This window comes from Penicillium longicatenatum (assembly GCF_028827895.1).
Source record: "Penicillium longicatenatum strain IBT 33135 chromosome Unknown contig_1_segment0_segment0, whole genome shotgun sequence".
Taxonomy (NCBI): Eukaryota; Fungi; Ascomycota; class Eurotiomycetes; order Eurotiales; family Aspergillaceae; genus Penicillium; species Penicillium longicatenatum.
Genome location: NW_026643119.1, coordinates 544,305 through 561,794, shown reverse-complemented (window position 1 = coordinate 561,794; position 17,490 = coordinate 544,305). Strand labels below are relative to the sequence as shown.

The 17,490-nt window shown below is 49.6% G+C and overlaps 6 protein-coding genes across 6 annotated transcripts; 2 read left to right on the top strand and 4 right to left on the bottom strand.

The window, feature by feature from the left end:
* Positions 1-1,164: 1,164 nt before the first annotated feature.
* N7484_001001 (DENN (AEX-3) domain protein) lies at positions 1,165-4,013 on the top strand (the record flags this gene model as incomplete). The annotated part of the gene is made up of 2 exons (XM_057111421.1): positions 1,165-1,545; positions 1,635-4,013. The coding sequence occupies 2 exons, from the start codon at positions 1,165-1,167 to the stop codon at positions 4,011-4,013; spliced, it is 2,760 nt and encodes a 919-aa protein (XP_056976158.1).
* An 854-nt stretch (positions 4,014-4,867) lies between these two features.
* N7484_001000 (ATP-binding cassette transporter) lies at positions 4,868-8,228 on the bottom strand (the record flags this gene model as incomplete). The annotated part of the gene is made up of 9 exons (XM_057111420.1): positions 4,868-5,510; positions 5,590-6,104; positions 6,160-6,344; positions 6,411-6,475; positions 6,527-6,577; positions 6,626-6,697; positions 6,751-6,861; positions 7,322-7,404; positions 7,458-8,228. The coding sequence occupies 9 exons, from the start codon at positions 8,226-8,228 to the stop codon at positions 4,868-4,870; spliced, it is 2,496 nt and encodes an 831-aa protein (XP_056976157.1).
* Positions 8,229-8,866: 638 nt separating this feature from the next.
* N7484_000999 (ATP-binding cassette transporter) lies at positions 8,867-9,635 on the bottom strand (the record flags this gene model as incomplete). The annotated part of the gene is made up of 2 exons (XM_057111419.1): positions 8,867-9,409; positions 9,465-9,635. The coding sequence occupies 2 exons, from the start codon at positions 9,633-9,635 to the stop codon at positions 8,867-8,869; spliced, it is 714 nt and encodes a 237-aa protein (XP_056976156.1).
* Positions 9,636-10,056: 421 nt separating this feature from the next.
* N7484_000998 (uncharacterized protein) lies at positions 10,057-10,931 on the bottom strand (the record flags this gene model as incomplete). The annotated part of the gene is made up of 3 exons (XM_057111418.1): positions 10,057-10,419; positions 10,479-10,734; positions 10,789-10,931. The coding sequence occupies 3 exons, from the start codon at positions 10,929-10,931 to the stop codon at positions 10,057-10,059; spliced, it is 762 nt and encodes a 253-aa protein (XP_056976155.1).
* Positions 10,932-12,501: 1,570 nt separating this feature from the next.
* N7484_000997 (SDR family NAD(P)-dependent oxidoreductase) lies at positions 12,502-13,648 on the bottom strand (the record flags this gene model as incomplete). The annotated part of the gene is made up of 4 exons (XM_057111417.1): positions 12,502-12,958; positions 13,013-13,343; positions 13,399-13,430; positions 13,524-13,648. The coding sequence occupies 4 exons, from the start codon at positions 13,646-13,648 to the stop codon at positions 12,502-12,504; spliced, it is 945 nt and encodes a 314-aa protein (XP_056976154.1).
* A 588-nt stretch (positions 13,649-14,236) lies between these two features.
* On the top strand, positions 14,237-17,392 carry N7484_000996 (TBC domain-containing protein; the record flags this gene model as incomplete). Its single annotated transcript, XM_057111416.1, has 1 exon — positions 14,237-17,392. One exon carries the CDS (start codon positions 14,237-14,239, stop codon positions 17,390-17,392), a length of 3,156 nt encoding a protein of 1,051 aa, XP_056976153.1.
* Between the last annotated feature and the right edge of the window lie 98 nt (positions 17,393-17,490).

Here is a 17,490-nt window from a genome sequence, read left to right as displayed (position 1 = left end):
CCAAATCATGGATCTCTGTCGATCTTAAGATCCGTACGATCGGGCAGGTGCAGGATTTCTTGGATTCCGAGGATGATCGAGCGCAACTGGGGCCTCAATTCCTTGGTATTGGATGGCAATTTTAGTTTTTCATTTTTGTTTTTTTTTTGGTTATTTGTCTTTCCTGTATTTTTGGACTTGGTCTGTGTAGAAATTGATTAGAATATCCATTGTCATAGTGGATCGGACCGCTCTTTCTCCTCGCAGCTCGCAGGCAAGACAGAGTTGCAATGCGGTCGCACCAGTGAAAAAAGGTTTACCGGTTGCGATCTTGGCAAGAGGGGGAAAGATTCAAGAATACAGTACAGAGAACGAGTATGAGTAGCCTGTGACAATCGACCGTGATCTGTCGAGTTTGTAAGGTTCTGGGGGTTGGAATTGGGGATGCAAAGAAGCTTGAAAAGCAGCGGTCAACGGGTTTGAAACGCTGTGCATGCAGGATGTATCGAACGGGTACATAGATCACATCCAGCGTAGTATTTGCGACTTTTCAGCATAGAAAGGAGGTTGAACGTCTGTAAATTGCGATTGCAACTCCAGTAAGATTGGATGTCGACCCCTGGACGCAGGGCTCTACCGAGTACATATAACACCGCATATTGCGCATACCGCGAATCCCTTCAAGTCTCTGCGTCTACATATAGAGACGGCATTTCTGGAAAGATAACCCCTGGACCAGGATCAATTTCAATTTGGAGCATCTCCGCTTTTGCCTCGTTTAATTAACGGACCGGAACCAAGTGGAGCCCAACCGGCGCGCGCGAGTGGTTCCTGTGGTTCGTAACTGGCTCCGGATGAACCAACCCCCTTTGGCTTTAGCTTCGGTCTCAGCTTCTTCTCCTATTCCACTGTGTTTCCCCCCCCCCTAAACCCTTTCTCTTACTTCGGCATCTTCGGTTCTTTGAAGTGTGGACAAATAGAACTTCGTTCTGTACACAACTTCACACATGGCCTGGGGTGCCTCTTACCGACTCTGAATTAAAACACTCTCTTTGTGACCTATCAATTTCCGACTCCATATCTTTGGTCTTTCCTTGTCCACCCCCGTTTTTCTTTCTTTATACTCGGCACTTGATAGTGCACCTCGCCCTTTGAAACGGGCCAGGACTATATATATACGCCATCATGGGAGCATCTCTGAGAGAACATGGTTCCTTTGTGCGGCCGGCCACTCGAGACCGGCCTTCGACTCGCGGCGAGGGGGAAAATTCGCTGGTCGTCCCCAGTCGCACGTCGTCGCTTCATTCTCGCATCACTCAACCCATTCCTTCCACTCTTAACATGAAGCCCGCCCAGCGGACGCCAAAAACTCTGACCCACGCCTATATGGTCTGCGGTGTCGGCCGTGAACCATCGCAATGGGTCAAGGCTCCTTCTCCAGATCAGGGCAAGATTGGGCATATGAAAGGCGCTGTTGGCCAATTCTGGCTCCCCGAGATTCTGGGCAGTAGCCCCCGGTTAGAGCAGGATAATGAGATCGCTCGTGCTCTGCACGCGGCCATGCGGGTAAGTTGGATCAAATTATGACGATCGGATTGATATAAAGATTAAAGAGGAATGTGGAATAGAGAACTAACCTAGTACATTCCATCTAGGCTTGTTTCCCTCACGATGTCGAAATCTGCACGGGCAAGAGCCAGCCTCACTGTGCCCACCACGCTTTCGTTTTGCAACAGGACTCTTCTCACACTCTGTACGGTATCGCGCTGCGCGTTTGGTCTCGTGCTGATGAGAAGCGCGCTGAGACCATCCGCGAATTGCGCAAGAAGACTGAGCCCGACTTTTACGACAACCCTGATGAGACCTACTGGATCCCCTACTGCTTGAGTTTCCTGTCCCGGTATCCATTGTATGACCTGCTGGGCGACTACCTCCGCGGAATGTGGATTCATTGGAATAAGGCTACCAACCTGTTCCACGCCGAGGAAGTTTCTCGGATTCTCAGCTTCCCGGCTCCCCGCTTGAACGACTTGGTTCGCATTGATATGAAAGATTACGCCTTGTGCTACCAGTTCCCATCCTCGCCAACCGGATTCCAGAACTTCGCCATGTGGCCCCTGTTTAACTGTCTTTCAATCCCCAACATCGTCGGTGTGATTGAGGCCGCCGTGTCACCTACTCGTCGTATTATCTTTGTCAGCCACTACCCGGCCATGCTGACCGTGGCCGCCGAGACTATCCGTTACTGCGTTCGCGTGTACGAGTGGAGCGGTCTTTACGTGCCCGTGGTGCACGCTCGTCACGTCAAAGAGCTTGTTCAGGAGCCCGGTCCTTACATTCTGGGTATCACCGCTGAGTGCCGAACTCTGTTCAATGCTCCCTCGGATGCCCTGGTTGTGGACCTGGACCGCAACTTTGTTTTGACTTCTAGCCCGCCCAATGTCCTGAACCAAGGCCAGCGTACGAAGTTCATCACCCGGTTGACTCAGTCTCTGAACGGCGACGTCTCGCCCTCTGGTGTTCCTGCTCACCTGCGTTCGGCTTACGCTGGCGGTAAGCTGATCCCTGCTGGTCAGATCATTGTCATGCGTGGCGAGGTCGAGAGCGTCCAGGACCCCAACTGGTGGAACCAGGATGCTGTCATGGGTGTTATGGACCACGTCTGCGAGAAGCTCGGTCGCAACACCGGTATGAAGGCCATCTTCGGTGGCTCCGTCAAGAAGCCCCTCATGACCAAGGTCTCGATGCGTCACCTCAACGAGATCGTTCGTGAGCGCAACCAGTACTCCCGGGATGCCATGGAGGCCTGGCAGGACTTCATCAACCTCAAGGGCCGCATGGACACCGAGCTCAGCAAGGTTACCAAGCGCAACAACTTCTTGGTCGAGGAGCTCGAGACCTGGAAGCAGCAGTTCCTCAAGTTCCAAGCCTTTGCTGAGCAACTCACCAAGGAGACCTCCGAACTCAAGGTCAAGATTGAGAACCACAAGCGCGAGAACCGTCGCCTCACGGGTCTCATTGACCAGCAGAAGGACGATGTCGCTCGCCTTACTCTCCGGCTGTCTGGCACTGAGAAGCAGCGTGACGATGCGCTCGAGGCTCTGGTTCTGCAACAGGAAATTGCCGAGGAGCTGGAGCGTGAGCGCAAGCGCAACCAGAAGGAGATTTCTGGCCTCACGCACACTAACGCTACCCTCAGCCGCCAGCGCGACGACGCCCAGCGCGTGGTTCTGCACCTGCGCAGCCTCATCAACGGCCAGAGCCACCACATGGAACACATTGTCCGCTCCATCGGCAGTGCTTCCGAAATTACTGAGATCGTCGAGCAGGGTTACGAAGATGCCCCCGAGGAATCCGACACCAAGAGCGAGAAGAGTGTGGAGGTTGTGAAGAAAGCTTCGAGCAGGGAGATCGGTCAAAAGCCTTCGGTAAATCATATGAGCCCCGAGCTGGAGCAGCACTTGCTGAACCTCGACAAGGACCATAAGTCCCTTGCTCGTCTGAGCATTACAGATGTCGCCGACCGTTACCTCCGCGACAAGACCGATGCTATTGCAGACATCATCCGCAGCATCAGCGACCAGTGTGCCGCCGCCGTCGAAGGCCTGCACCTCGCCCAAGATGCCGAGGATGACGACTCCGTTTCCATCAAGGCTCACCACAACGGCGAACAGCGTCTCGGCTCCGACTACGAGAGCCAGGATGGCCGCACCACCCGTGCCACAAGCGAAATCAGTGACATCGACCACAACTCGCTGCACCCGGATAACCGTCACTCCAGCATCCCTCCCACCCCCGACCTGGTCCACAACCGCTCCAGCACCTCCATGTCCATGGTCAGCAGCTCTACCTTCCCTGAGCGATCCAGCCAGCAGTACGGTCCCGGCGACATCCCCACCCGCATCGTGGAGGATGACGACGAACACACCCACGAGACTGACGGCATGGATGACCAGCAAACTGAGACTGGCACTTTGTCCAAGCAGGCCAGTGAAGACCTCATGCGGCCTCAAACTGCCCGTGTGATCTCGTAGACTGGTCACCAAGTCTAGGATGATGCAACGCTTGACTGAGACGATCTTGCCTTTTTTGCCCCTTTTTCATTTTTTTCCAAATCTTTCTTCTGCAATATGGCGTGGTATTATCTGTTTCTGCTGTGACCGACACGCACAAACCTGGTTATCGGCGTACAGTAGTCCTGCTTTTTTCGCTTCGCTTCTTCGTGTCGCTTATGATACTCCCTTATATCCATCCGCAATTTACCTTTCATCCGCAACCTTATCCGGCCATTTCTTGTCCATCTTGAAATTTGTTTCCCGGAGCATCTCCACTTTCCTGTCTCCTATTCTCCTTTCTCCTGGGAATTTGTTACTATCTTACTCCATCTACTATACCGTCGAGCCCTTCTGAGATGGACCGACCTGAAATTTTTCTGTTGTTTATCATCTGCTCCGCGACTTCTTTCCGCGCTCGAGGTCGTTGATAGACTGTATGCGCGGATGAGAGAAAGAGCGCTCACTCTGCTCCTGTTACCCTTTGTCTCTGTCTGCATGGATATTCCTTGCGGTTTAAAGGGGGTTTTTGGTTTTTTCTTAATTTGTTCAACCCACCCATTCCTTGTTCCTTTTGTCTGCAGTCATCGAACTGGACTTATTCGATTGCTCGAGGGGAGTTTTCCATCCCTGCTGTATTTAAAAATGGATCTATAATTGGTTATAGCTTATTTGGTTTTGGTGCTTCATGACGTATGATTGTATAGAGTAGGAAATATATGGTGAATACCTAAGGCATTCTACATATGTTGATGATTTAGCGTCGGTGTTTCCTTGTTCAATGAACCAATGAGAGGGCTAGTTCATCAAGAAAGCGACCTCGGAGTTCATTCCCACTACACATCGACCAAGACATGCCCGATCAAAGATTCCGTCAATACTTGCCCATCTTGCATCATCACAATTTTATCATGTCCCGATCTCATTGCACCGATTATGCCATCAACCTGGTGCGCGATAATCACAACTGTATGGGTGCAGAGATCTTCCACTAAAATCTCATGGAGAATAAACTCAGTTTCCAGGTCTAGGGAAGAGCTCGCTTCATCTAGTATGATGACAGGCTTCGTCGACGCCATTGACCACACCCGTAGCAGCATTCGACATAAAGCAAAGAGCTGCAATTGACCAGCGGAGAGTGGTAGAAAGAATGACATTGGCAAGTCAAGTAATTTCGTGGATTCCAAACCTGCATCTGGGGTTTCATGCATTTCAAAGAAAACAGATGTGAGCTTTTCCCAAAGTCGTGTCTTCTTCAGAGCCATGACAATTGATTTTTCTGAGCTCATATGGTAAGGATCCAGGTTGAATCGTAGTGTTGCCGTTGGGATATTGAAGCCATCTTGTGGCACTGCAATGATACCGCGTTGGCGCACGGCACTCGATGAGATTTGAGCAATGTCGATACCGTCTATTGAAATCATTCCTTCCTTGACAGCGAGAAGCTTGAGTAAAGAAAGCATGAGCGTGCTTTTCCCACTACCCATGCAATCAGATGGTTAGTATAAAACCGCTTGGGATATTCTATGTATCTGTCCTTGAAAGAAGAGCGACATACCTTCCTGTCCGGCCCATGATAATGACTTTCTGTCCACCAATGATCCGAAGAGACATACTTTGTAAAGCAAGGCCCGGTGGCGAAGAATATGAGACCGAAACATTGTCTACCGATGTATCACCCGATAATGGCCATCGAGGACCTGGATCCGAGACGCAGACTTCGTCTTCAATAGACACAGACTTTTGTACGCTCTTTAACCGGGAAATAGCTCCCAAAGAGGTTTCTAGGGAAGCCCATGACTGCACCAGCTTCAAAAGAGTACTGTTTGCCATTATGATGAGGTTGAGGGCTAATCCGATGTCGGCACCGGTTGTGGTATATCTATACCCGAGTGTGAGTGCAATGAGGCTGATGGCGATCAATGCGATCAAGCAATCTAAGACGACCTTTAACCAACACTGCAGACAGAGAAGAAGATATGAAGGCTTTTGGAAAAGGTTCAGCGCGTCGTCGAATTTTTGTTCGACCTTTTTCTGCCAGCCAAAGGCTCTAATTGTGGTTGCACCATTGACCTGGAAATATTTCAGACTAGTTGGCAATCATGCGGTGCAGCTTACGTATACATACTGTGTCTAGCATATTGGTGTAGACTTGTGACTTGGACTCTAGATCGAGGTACCGAAGTTGTTTAGACGTTCGAAGGTATACCCGCTGGATGAAGTAGACGCAGATAAAACATATTGGGACTGTTGCTGTCATCAAAGGTTGGACGCTCAATATGAGGACAACTTGCGCGAAGAGCTTGAAGATCTCTAGTGAAAACATTCAGCCAAGAACAAAACAAAAGTTTGGAAAAGGGAAAAGGTAGAAACACTTACGGTTGCTGAGGTTGGCTAGCGCCGGAGGGAGCTGCTTGTCAACAAGAGAGATATCCTGGCTGAACCTAATTGTTGTGAGTTGGCAACATTCTTATTTCAAGCACTAACATACTGACCTATTCAATGTCACACCAATTTGGGTTTCGGTGAAATAGGCCAGAGGTGCCCTTGTTCGAATTAGTTGGCTTAATTATAGGCAGCGAGATAGAGCTTACCGAAGAATTGTACCCAGCAGCTGACCATGGAGCATTTCCCCTGAGCGTATAGCAATCTTGAGATGAGTAGACCTTGATGGTGTTAGCTATTGGCATTGTTGAAATAATATAGAGATGGATTTTACCACATGGTTCCATTCGTTGCTATCCACGCAATGCCTGAGACTGCAACATAGAGGACCATGTACATTCGTAAGTCTTCTGAAGGTGCCTCAACCGCCCATTTGAGAATATTACTGGAGAAAGTCAAGGCAAACGAATATGTAGCGGTACAGACTGTCATGAGAAGAGCGCTTATTGGACCGACCGCACTGAGATAGAACCCATAAACAGCCAGATCTCCAGTTCTTTGGAGTAGATGGCTTGCAGTATCATTGGCTTGATGCCTCTCAATTAATACTTTTGGCACTTTTGTGTTAGTAAGGGGGTTCTTCCCGAGTTTTCTAGGTGAGAAGGGAGTTGATGAAGTTTCTGGCTCTTTGCAAGCCAGTAGCTCTTGGCAGAAGGCTATTGAATCACGCAGTGAAACTATTTTGTCCACCAAGGGATGTAGCATTGCTTTTTTTTATCCTTTAGCAACCATTTGTGGTATTTTCGGTCCAGATATTCCACTCACCAGAGTTGCTTATCAAAAAGGTCGTTGATTTCATCTGCTTGAATAGACCTCTTGGTCCCAACAGCTTCTGTATGACATACCCTCTTACATTCTGGTCAAGTGCACTGAAGGGATCGTCAAGAACCAGTACTTTGTGTTGTGAGTATACCGCTCGAGCCAGAGCCTTGATATTATAGTTAATCTAACTGGGTAAGATCAGAAGGACGAGACACTCACAATGCGCTGCTTCTGGCCTCCTGATAAGTTGATTCCGTTGTTTTCAATCATGGTTTTATCACCGTGGGGAAGCGCCTCGAGGTCGGGAATTAAGCCGCATGCATCGACGACCGTGTCGTACCACTCTTGATTTAGACCACTAGCCTCTCCTGATATTGCATCGCAGATAGTTGCACTTGGGAGCCAAGCTTCTTGAGCGCAGTATGCTATTTGCTTTGAAGGCACCACGATGGTGCCAGTAGACGAGGCTTCTCCTAATAAGGCCAGTGCCAGCGTTGTTTTCCCGCTTCCCACGGCACCAACACAGAGCAGGATCTCACCACTGCGTATTTCTAAAGAGACATTCCCTAGGATAGGAAAGGACATCGAAGCAGGCTTGATAGTCACATTCTCCACCGAAATAAAACGGGTGGCTTCACTCGTACACTGCCGGCTGTCCTCAATTAATGGCTTAGTGAGATACGACTGCACTCGGGCAAAGTTCGCCATTACAGCAACGGCACGAGGGACTAAAGTCATAACCATGTTCGCTGGGTGTGTTACCATAGCCAGGAGAGCGAGGGATGAGAAGATTTCAGTAGCCTGCATAGATTCTTCATGGTTTGAAGACAAGGCATATAATATCAACGTGACAACCGGAGCGAAGATACCGAGGGCGTTTGCACTTGCGTTATAGGCAATCAATATCCACCTCATCCCCTCCGAGATGCGTAACTCTTGGCTTCGCAAGTATGAAATTTGAGACTGAATAGCATTCTCAATGCCTAGCATTTTGAGGCTCTTGATGCCACTCAAAGCTGACGTAACAGTTGCAATACGCGCTTGTGTCGCAAGATTCCAGTTCTTTTGTTTACCTTCCAAATTATTAGCAACATATGCGCTCATTCTGGAACACATAATAATGATTAGAAATGGCAGCAATGCAAGCCATTCCAGTCGCGCGGCTAACATCACAGTTCCCACAATAACCTCTAAAAGCTGGGCCCAAGTCTCGTGGAATATTTCTCCTGATGACTCGATGCTTTCAACATCAGATCCCATCAAGGCTAAAGCTTCAGAATTATCAGATCTTGTTGCGGATATGTTCAATGAGTGATGATGAATAAGACCAATCAGGCCTCCTCTGATCATTATTTGCAACCGATTGATTTGATGCTGGTAGATTGCAGCGGAAAATGCCAATCCCGTATAAACGACGGCAGCATAGAGCACTAAGTATAAGCCGGTATCTGATGATGCGCTTCGGACAAAATCAATCGCAAGGCCAATGAGGACAGGTTGTAGATAGCGAAATACAACGAGAGCAAGTCGAGGTAGTATTGGGGACAGAAAAGCTCTCTGGAATGAGCATATCAACACAAGTGGTAGTGTCAACTTGTTAGAAGGCTCGGCTTCAAAAGGCGTCAGTATCATAAGCGGACAGAGCGAGGTCCCTTACCTCGTGCCGTCCATGCGCCCAAAACCTTTTCCCGCAGAGCCTCGGACCGTAGACTTGAGTGGATTTCAGGCAGTTTGTAAAGTGACAAAGTAGCTTTATAACCTTCTTTGAGCACAGGTAAAACCCAAAGGAAAAGGATTTTACTGAAAAGCCCAGCTGCTTCTTCAGAAGTTGGACATTCTTCGGAAGTTTGACCATGGCTCAGCAAATGAAAGACCAACCAAGCACCTTCCCAGCATGCTCTCAATTTAACCAGGTGATCACTGTCCTCATAGGGGTCACTTATTCCGGACGTGAGCGCGACGAGGTCTCGGACTAGCGCAAGGGCGAGATACACGGCTAAAGTTTGGGTTGGCTGTAATCTTGGTTCGAGAAACACGCCGACAAGAATCCCAGCTGATGCAAGAAGCGATATTATCGCAGCGCAAATGAAGAGCCTTTCATGAAACCGAGGCACAGACCAAACCCTCCAGACCGCTGTGAGTTGGATGATCAAGAAACCAACTGGGAATATCTGGAAATTTGTTAGTGATTGGATACAAACTGACTGCCTCATATGACAAACATACAATATGTCGAATAGTACGCAGGCTCAGTGTGCTTCTGGAGGAAGTTCGAATATGGCGAATTCTTCGCATCAGCTGCTGAAGAATGAGCGATGAGAGGATAATGGACGACCAACATCCCCAGCTCAATGATTGAGAGAACAACATCTTGGTTTCTTGCTGGGCCAAAGCCATTCTTTCAGATCGGCTTGCCTTCCAAAGAAAGCGATTGATGGAAGAAGATAAAATATAATCTGATCTGGATTTCTCCCCTTCGATTCAATCAAAGCTCGGCCCGACTGACGCCTCATGCACTATTATTATCACGCCTTCATCCAGCCCTGACAAGGTTAAATCTTGGCATTTTGGAGACCTGGGATTTCTTCACTTTAACTGGTCAATTCCGTCCTTTAGGCTCGATAACGATTCCCCGGAAGCCCGTCTTTCCCCGTGCCAATCAATTTATCTTAGCCCCATATTGAGAGTGTTATCTATATGCTAGTTAAGGATTAGGCACCTACAGGCAGACCCTGAGGAGGCTACATCTGGGGAACTTATTCGTATGGATTCTTAAGTAAGAGTTCACAATAAAGCTTAATCAATGTGATTTCATCCTTCAAACACGCAAATGCTCGTTGAACCACTCAACGGCTTGTATGAAAGCACTTCGCTTTGCAAATCCCACATCAGGGATCGCAGGATCACCCCGAACCGCAAACCCATGATTCACGCCGCTGTACAAATTGATCTGGTAAGGCAAATTTGTCTCCTTCAGAATTGCTTCTGTTTCATGCCGCTTTGCAGCCGGGAAAATTTTGTCTGTCTCCGCAGCCGCAATCGCCAATGGACCCTCGATAGCTTTCAACTCACTTGCATCAACATGCGACGGGTGAGCGGTATAGCCAACATCTGCTTTGCCAGATTGCAGGTGTCGTACGACATACTTGCCACCAAAGCAGTATCCGATTGCGCCGATTTTCTAGAGTCAGATTAGATCTATATTGGGGCACTTTGCTTGGAAGTGGGGATTTTGCATACCTTGCAGCCGTATGTCGTCCGCAGCTCGTACAGACAAGCCTCAACCACGGGGTCAACGGTTTCAGGTAGGTGGTTTACGCCTTGTGGGTGATACCCACCCGTCCGCCATTTGTTCATGTCGAAAGCACCTGGCTTGTCTAGTGGTACGGCATCACCGAAGAAAAGGTCAGGCATTAGGACAACGTAGCCGCTCATTGCAAATTGGTCTGCGATGAGTTGCGCGTTGACAAGTCTGTGGCCGATGATATCGGTCAGTCTAATGAGAGTTAGATACTTCAGATGCGAAGGAATTGAAAATGGGGTGGCTCACATTACAAGACCGTATACCTTTGGATCGGCTGGAGGAAGGCTGGTGTAGACTTCAAAGTCATGCAACATTGACAAGGACCCGGTCGGCTGCCCGACATGTTTGACACCCTGGTAACAGCAGGATTGGGCGGGATAGGAAGCCATGGTGGTAGAGATTTCGGGATGCGCTTCTGGTATTTTCAACCTTGAAGCACTAAATTATAAGGTCGAGACGATCAAGCCCGGGGTCGTATTTAGACGTAGCTGAATTGATAGAAAGCCCGAGGGCCGAACTTGCTCGGAGACAGGATATTTTGAATTAAGTTTGGAATTTAGCAGCCGCATACGTATTTATTGTCGTGGATAGTAAAGTTCGGGCGAACCAGCCTTGTTCGTACACCAAGGGAGTCATTGTACATGCAAAATTCGGGTGCCGATTGAGGTATCGGACGTCTGATGAGTCCAAGAAACTGAAAATTCTGCATCTGTCAGTCTTTAAACATTGTGCTCGGCTTTTTTAGTGACCCAATGGGCCTAATTTGATCAAGTCCGAAGCATTTGGCCGATAGACAGGCCTAGGTCCGAGCACTGGCGTGCTTGTCCTCGGTGATCCCTTAGCTGGTGCCCGCATCTCAGAGTGGATTTAACGCCTTTCAAATCTTTGTTCGTCATGTAGTTGTGGCCACCAATAGCAGCCTCTCGGGTTTACATCATGGAGAATTGCAATTCCGGGTGAGAAGGTTTCGAACCTGGTCATGTCCGAGAATCCATGACTTCACAATTCCCTTGCAGCGATGGGAACCAAGTTTCGACATATACTCGGCCTTAAAGATGCCGATCCTTTTGACGTCAACGCTATATGGCGGACTTGAGATGGTCGGGTAGGGTCGGGTACGGAGTTCATTTCCCAGGTTGGTAAGGCTGAGTCGGATCAGGGTTCAAGGGCCTCGGAGCTTATTCGGATTTAGCTTTCGGGACATGAACAACGCCGGAGCCTAAATAAAGAAAGTGTGGTCGGGCTCAGATACCATCCGGACAATTGGAATTGTATGGAATCCACATTATGGGGCTGTCCGCGCGGATATGCCTAACGTTACATGTATAAGGTCACCTGGGTGAAATCAATAATGTGCCTTGTCAAAGCGGTATCCTCTAGGAACCGGAGAATGTATTCCATGATGTCGCTATAGACCCGGCATTCGAGCTCGCGGCAAGTGGTCTCATCTCTGCTCACGAACATTTAAAACAATGGAGCAGAATCAAAACCGCTTGGAACAACCAAGGCTATTCACCAGACAAGTCTTGTTCTCTCTTGTTTGCCATTTACTCCGTTTGTTCCCCATTGGTTCGAGTAAATACCTAACTTCCTGCCAAAAGTATACACTGACGTTGTCTCGGTTAGACAGCGAGCGTCTCGCCTGTGTGATGCAAACAATCCGCTGTTTGTTGGGGTTCCATGCCGTTCCCACACCGCATATCTTCCTACTAACAAGATTTTAAAGTTGCACGGTAGGATCAATAGATTAACAACACATTACACTAATGTACGATATGTGTTTCGGAATTTTTCGAGACAATATTATCAAAAGTCCCAAGGTGAAGGATAGTAAAATCAAAGACTTAGGGCTTAAAGCTCATAGCCCTTGCGTGTTATTGTGCTTATACTAATTTGAGCTGCCAATAGGTTTACCAATTCAACCTTATTGCATGCATGCAAGATAATAACTCATGATGTTTAAGCCAGCTTTCCAGGGACAACAGGGTGTCCAGCACTCAAACCACCACACACAGCCCATGCCTGTCCATTCACGTAGCTACTCTCGTCACTACCAAGGAACAGTGCCACACGTGCAACCTCGTCAGCAACCGCACCACGCTGCATGGGGTTCAATTGTCCAATTTTGCGCTCTGTGCCACGTTTTCGTGCATGATCAAAGACCGATTGCGTCATACCGGTCTCGATCAAACCGGGACAAATCGCATTAATCCGGATACCAGTACCAGCAAGCTGGTACGAGCATGTCTGTGCGATAGAGATGACTGCAGCCTTTGAAGCAGAGTAATCGGTTGAACCAGCATTAGATCGCAGCCCGGCAACTGAGGCAGTGCAGATAATTGAGCCACTGGGGTACGGCTTGGATTCCGAGGTAACCTTCATTGCTGGGGCGGCGTGCTTGGCTGCTAAGAAAACACTGCATGAAATCAGCTGGATGAATTCAAGAGGGCTTCAGTGATATATGTCTTACCCAAGAGCATTGGTTTTCATGGTTTTCATGAAGCCATCGCCATCAAGGTCGGTGAACATTTTCGGTTGTCCCACTATCCCGGCGTTGGCGAAAAATACATCTAAGCGACCATATTTGGTGATCGCTTCGTCAATGACGGCTACCACGGCTTTCTCGTCAGCTGCATCGAATTGTCGTACATGTACATCTACTCCGGGGTAGAGAGATTCCATTTCCCGCTTGTGGATTGCGAGGTGCGTGTCGCTGTAGTCGCAAATATAAACTGCTTTGGCACCATTATTGGCGAATTGGTGTGCACTAGCCCGACCAATGCCATTTGGAGAGTTGGCACCTGCCAAGCTTTTAGTTGAAGCATCATAACGGGCAAGGTAGTATAGTGAGCTTACCAGTCACGATTACCACCTTGTCTTTTGTTCGACTATTTGCACATTAGTCAGATATTCGACGTTGAAGAACTTAATAGCCAATTGCATCATTACGATCCAGGATGGAAACAGGTTAATTCACTTACGGACCAGCTGAGTCTGAAGCAACATGGCGAATCCGGGGAACCCCTTCAAAAGTACCCTCGTCAGGAATGCCCTCCACGAGCTGTTTGCTTAAGGCTTGAAGGCGCTGTCGTGCTGCGGCTGACATGGTTGAATATACTAAAGAGACTGATGGGTCGAGCTCAAGTACAAAGATCAAATAAATGAAAAAGCAATCAATGCAAGGACAATAAATAGCAAGGACTCCGAGGTCAAAGAGCTCGGCGCGTTCCCCACTCGGTTAATGCGGAGAAGCCGAGGCCCAGGTCAACTGACACCACGTGACCTGATGATAGCTCACAGGTCACGTGATAAACACACGTCATGTGCTTGTTTCGTGTTTTGGGCGCAGAAAGGCCCTGCTTTCAGTGCTTTTTTCGGGGGCTTTGTTTTACTTGTTTTTGCCGACACCATTTTCCAGGTTGTTATTTACGAAACTGTTTTTTAACTGGTCTTTAAAAGTTTGGGGATCACCCTGCATTCCTTCGATCCACACAGATCACGCATGATCGCCAAGGGCGCGCAACAAAGGCCACAAAAAAAAAGATAAGGACGTTTGAAGGAGTTCGAGACCAGGGGCTGCGCTCACGGGCCAATTTACTGCTACACAGTTTTTATTTTTTGGAACACTCATAAGCATTCATGAAGTCCGCAACCGTCCATTCCGATTTCTATGCCATCCATCAGTCGTTGAGTCATGGCGGAGCCCGATCCTCTCCCACGACGTTCCTCGTCCCTAGCTTCCTCTGGGTCGACCAGGAGCCAAAGGGCTAGAAAATTGCGCCCTCAGGCGCACAAGCGACATTCGACTTCCTCAAACAACACGACCGACCTCACGTCCTTCCCTTCGCTTTCCCCGCCAGATCACACCCCCACTTTGACACGAGGCTTGGCGAATACGCTGATGGGGAGCGAGGATGCAGACAGGCCAAAAGAGACCGGTCGTGGGCGCAAAGCCACTTTAGCAAAGTTGACAACCGGTGTGTCTCATACAGGCCGGGCAGCGCTGTTTGACGATTCGGTTCCCACCCACGATATCCCTGGAGCTCTTCATCTGGCGGACGACGCACCCATAGAGAGATTGATCGCAAGTACCGGGGCCGTGAAACTAGTAAGGCAGTATGCTCGCGATCTGGCTCAACGGGACGCCGAAATTTCCGCTTTGAGACAACGTGCCGATGTCAGAGAGCGAGAATTGAAACGCATGCTCCGCGAAGTCTCCGTGTCTAACCAGGATATTGAACGCCGCCTGTACCAATCGGAAAATACTTTGGACGATCGCACCTCGGATGGAGAGAGTAGTCACAGTGGTGATCAAGGCTCTCAACACTCGTCGGGGCTGAATGGACTCATGTCTCAAGCCATGACAGATGCGGTGGGCTCTCAGGCCGACGGGGATACACATGTATTACCTGAACATCTCGCCACCATTCGGGCGCAACGGTCTGACGGTGATGCTCGTTCGACTGATCTGGGCCCTAACCGAAAACGACAAGGATCTCTTCGCGGCTGGCAAGAGTACTTGTTTGGTTCAACCAACCCGAGCCGCAAGACGAGCCGGGCGAGCAGCATCATAAGCGACATGAAAGAGGTGGAGGAGGAAAATTCCGAAGGATTTCGAGTACCAAGTAACCCTTCAAATCGACGCAAAGGGCTTGATGATCAATTGTTCCAGCCTCCCAGTGGGCTTCCAGTGAGCGAAGCGACCGGGAAGCGACTCGCTGCAACCAATGGTGACGATGCAAGCATTCATTCGCGCAAGTCTTCACGGTCGCTTGGATCATGGACTGTTAAGTTGTTTGCCGGGAATTCGCAAGCAAAAGACAACAGCGACACTGAGAGCATTCGGAGCAAGCCTGCAGTCGATCAGAACGTTCCCTCTGGAAACTCCAAGGGAGGGATGACTGCAGTTGCTGCGCTGAAGCGGATCAACAGCAATACCAATGTTCCATCATTAAGATCTAACGGGGCGAACTCCACTACCAAGATGAACCCTTCAAATCGAAGAAGCGTCGCGGCGGGAAGTGTGTCACAGGGTGCAACATCCGATGGCGCAGGGAGCTCGACTAATCTTGGCCCCGTCGAAATGGATGCTATTCTACCCATGGAATCGCGCCCTCCTACTCTGGCACCTATCTATAATAAATCCCAGTCTGGCGAGTTTCTTACCGACAGATTTGGGTTTATTTATGACCAGCGCCGAAAGCGACGTCAAAGAGAGGCTACCACGGCAAAGCCCACCAAGCCTACCTTGAGTATTGCGGAGACACTCGGAAACCTTCGTAGTGATTCATCAGATGAGGATGATGATCTCGGCACTCGAAAACCCGAATCGATCAAAACTCCAACCTCTCCTACTTTCTCGCCTGATGACCCTGAAGGCGGATCAGTTGGACTGCGTCGCTGGCAGGACTACTTGAAAATTCCATCTCGCCCGACAGAACTGCTTTCTCATACGCCTTCAACAGCCCCGATTGTATCTCTGACGGACGCAGCAGAAAGTCGCCCGCACAGTTCTTCCGTCTCGACGGATAAAGGCTTGTCGGTCAACCCCAGTCCCCAGCCTTCCGCAACTACCTCGGCCGTCACTGCCGATCGTCCCGAATTTGCTGGAACCGGTTCCAATGACCCTGTCTCCATAAGCAGGGCCGGTACCGCCGAAATAGAGCCTGTCAAATTACTATTGGAGCAACTCACTGATCTCCACGATGCATTACAACGAGATCGTACTGTGCGGTGGAATGAATTTCTCCGCAAAGTCCGTGCCGAGCGCCGAAAGGAAGGCGAAGCTGCAGCTGCAGCGTCTTCTGACCGAGCCGTCACTACAGTAGACACACCAGAGGCAACTCTCACTGATGGCGAAGTGGTTGGAATTGCAGGACTGGGAAACAAGGGCAAAGTAGGCCGTGCTAAGTGGCGCGAATTCCGCACGCTTGTTCTTGGCGGTATTCCCGTTGCTCTGAGGGCCAAGGTGTGGTCCGAGTGCAGCGGGGCCTCCGCTATGCGCATTCCAGGATACTACGATGATCTTGTCCGCGGGGTTGGAGGGACCGAGCCAGACTCTACCGTCGTGGCGCAAATTGACATGGATATTCGGCGTACTCTGACCGACAATGTCTTCTTCCGCAAAGGGCCTGGCGTTGCGAAACTCAAGGAGGTGCTCTTGGCATACTCACGCCGCAATGCGGAGGTCGGATACTGCCAGGGTATGAACCTTATCGCCGCGTCCCTTTTGCTCATCATGCCTACCGCTGAAGATGCATTCTGGATATTGGTATCGATGATTGAGATCATTCTCCCTCAGCATTACTATGACCACGGTCTATTAGCGTCTCGCGCCGATCAAGTCGTGCTACGGCAGTACATCTCGGAGCTATTGCCGAAGCTTTCGGCGCACCTAGAGAACCTGGGCATCGAATTAGAAGCACTAACTTTCCAATGGTTCTTGTCTGTCTTCACCGACTGTCTCTCCGCAGAAGCTCTGTACCGTGTCTGGGATGTGGTTCTCTGTCTCAATGTGACGAGCTCCATCACGCCTAACGGTGTCAAGGATGGAAGCGACAAAGCTACCCCGACACCTGAAGACCTTGCCTCCGGCAGCGGAGGTGGTAGTACGTTCTTGTTCCAGGTGGCCCTGGCCCTGCTTAAGCTCAATGAGCCACAACTACTCACCACTTGCTCGACACCTGCTGCCCTATACACCTACATCAATCACCAAATGACCAATCATGCCATCAGCATCGATGGACTGATCCATGCCAGTGAGGCACTACGCAACATGGTACGACGAGAAGATGTCCTTTCTCGCCGCGCCGTAGCTCTCCGCGAGATGCGTGAGTTCGGTAGCCATTGAGACTTGACTGTCAGCTTCTCTTGTCTTTCTCCATTTGCTTTTCGTTTGTTCAACTTCATTAGATTTGGGAGGATGCCGATATGACGCATTGGGCATGG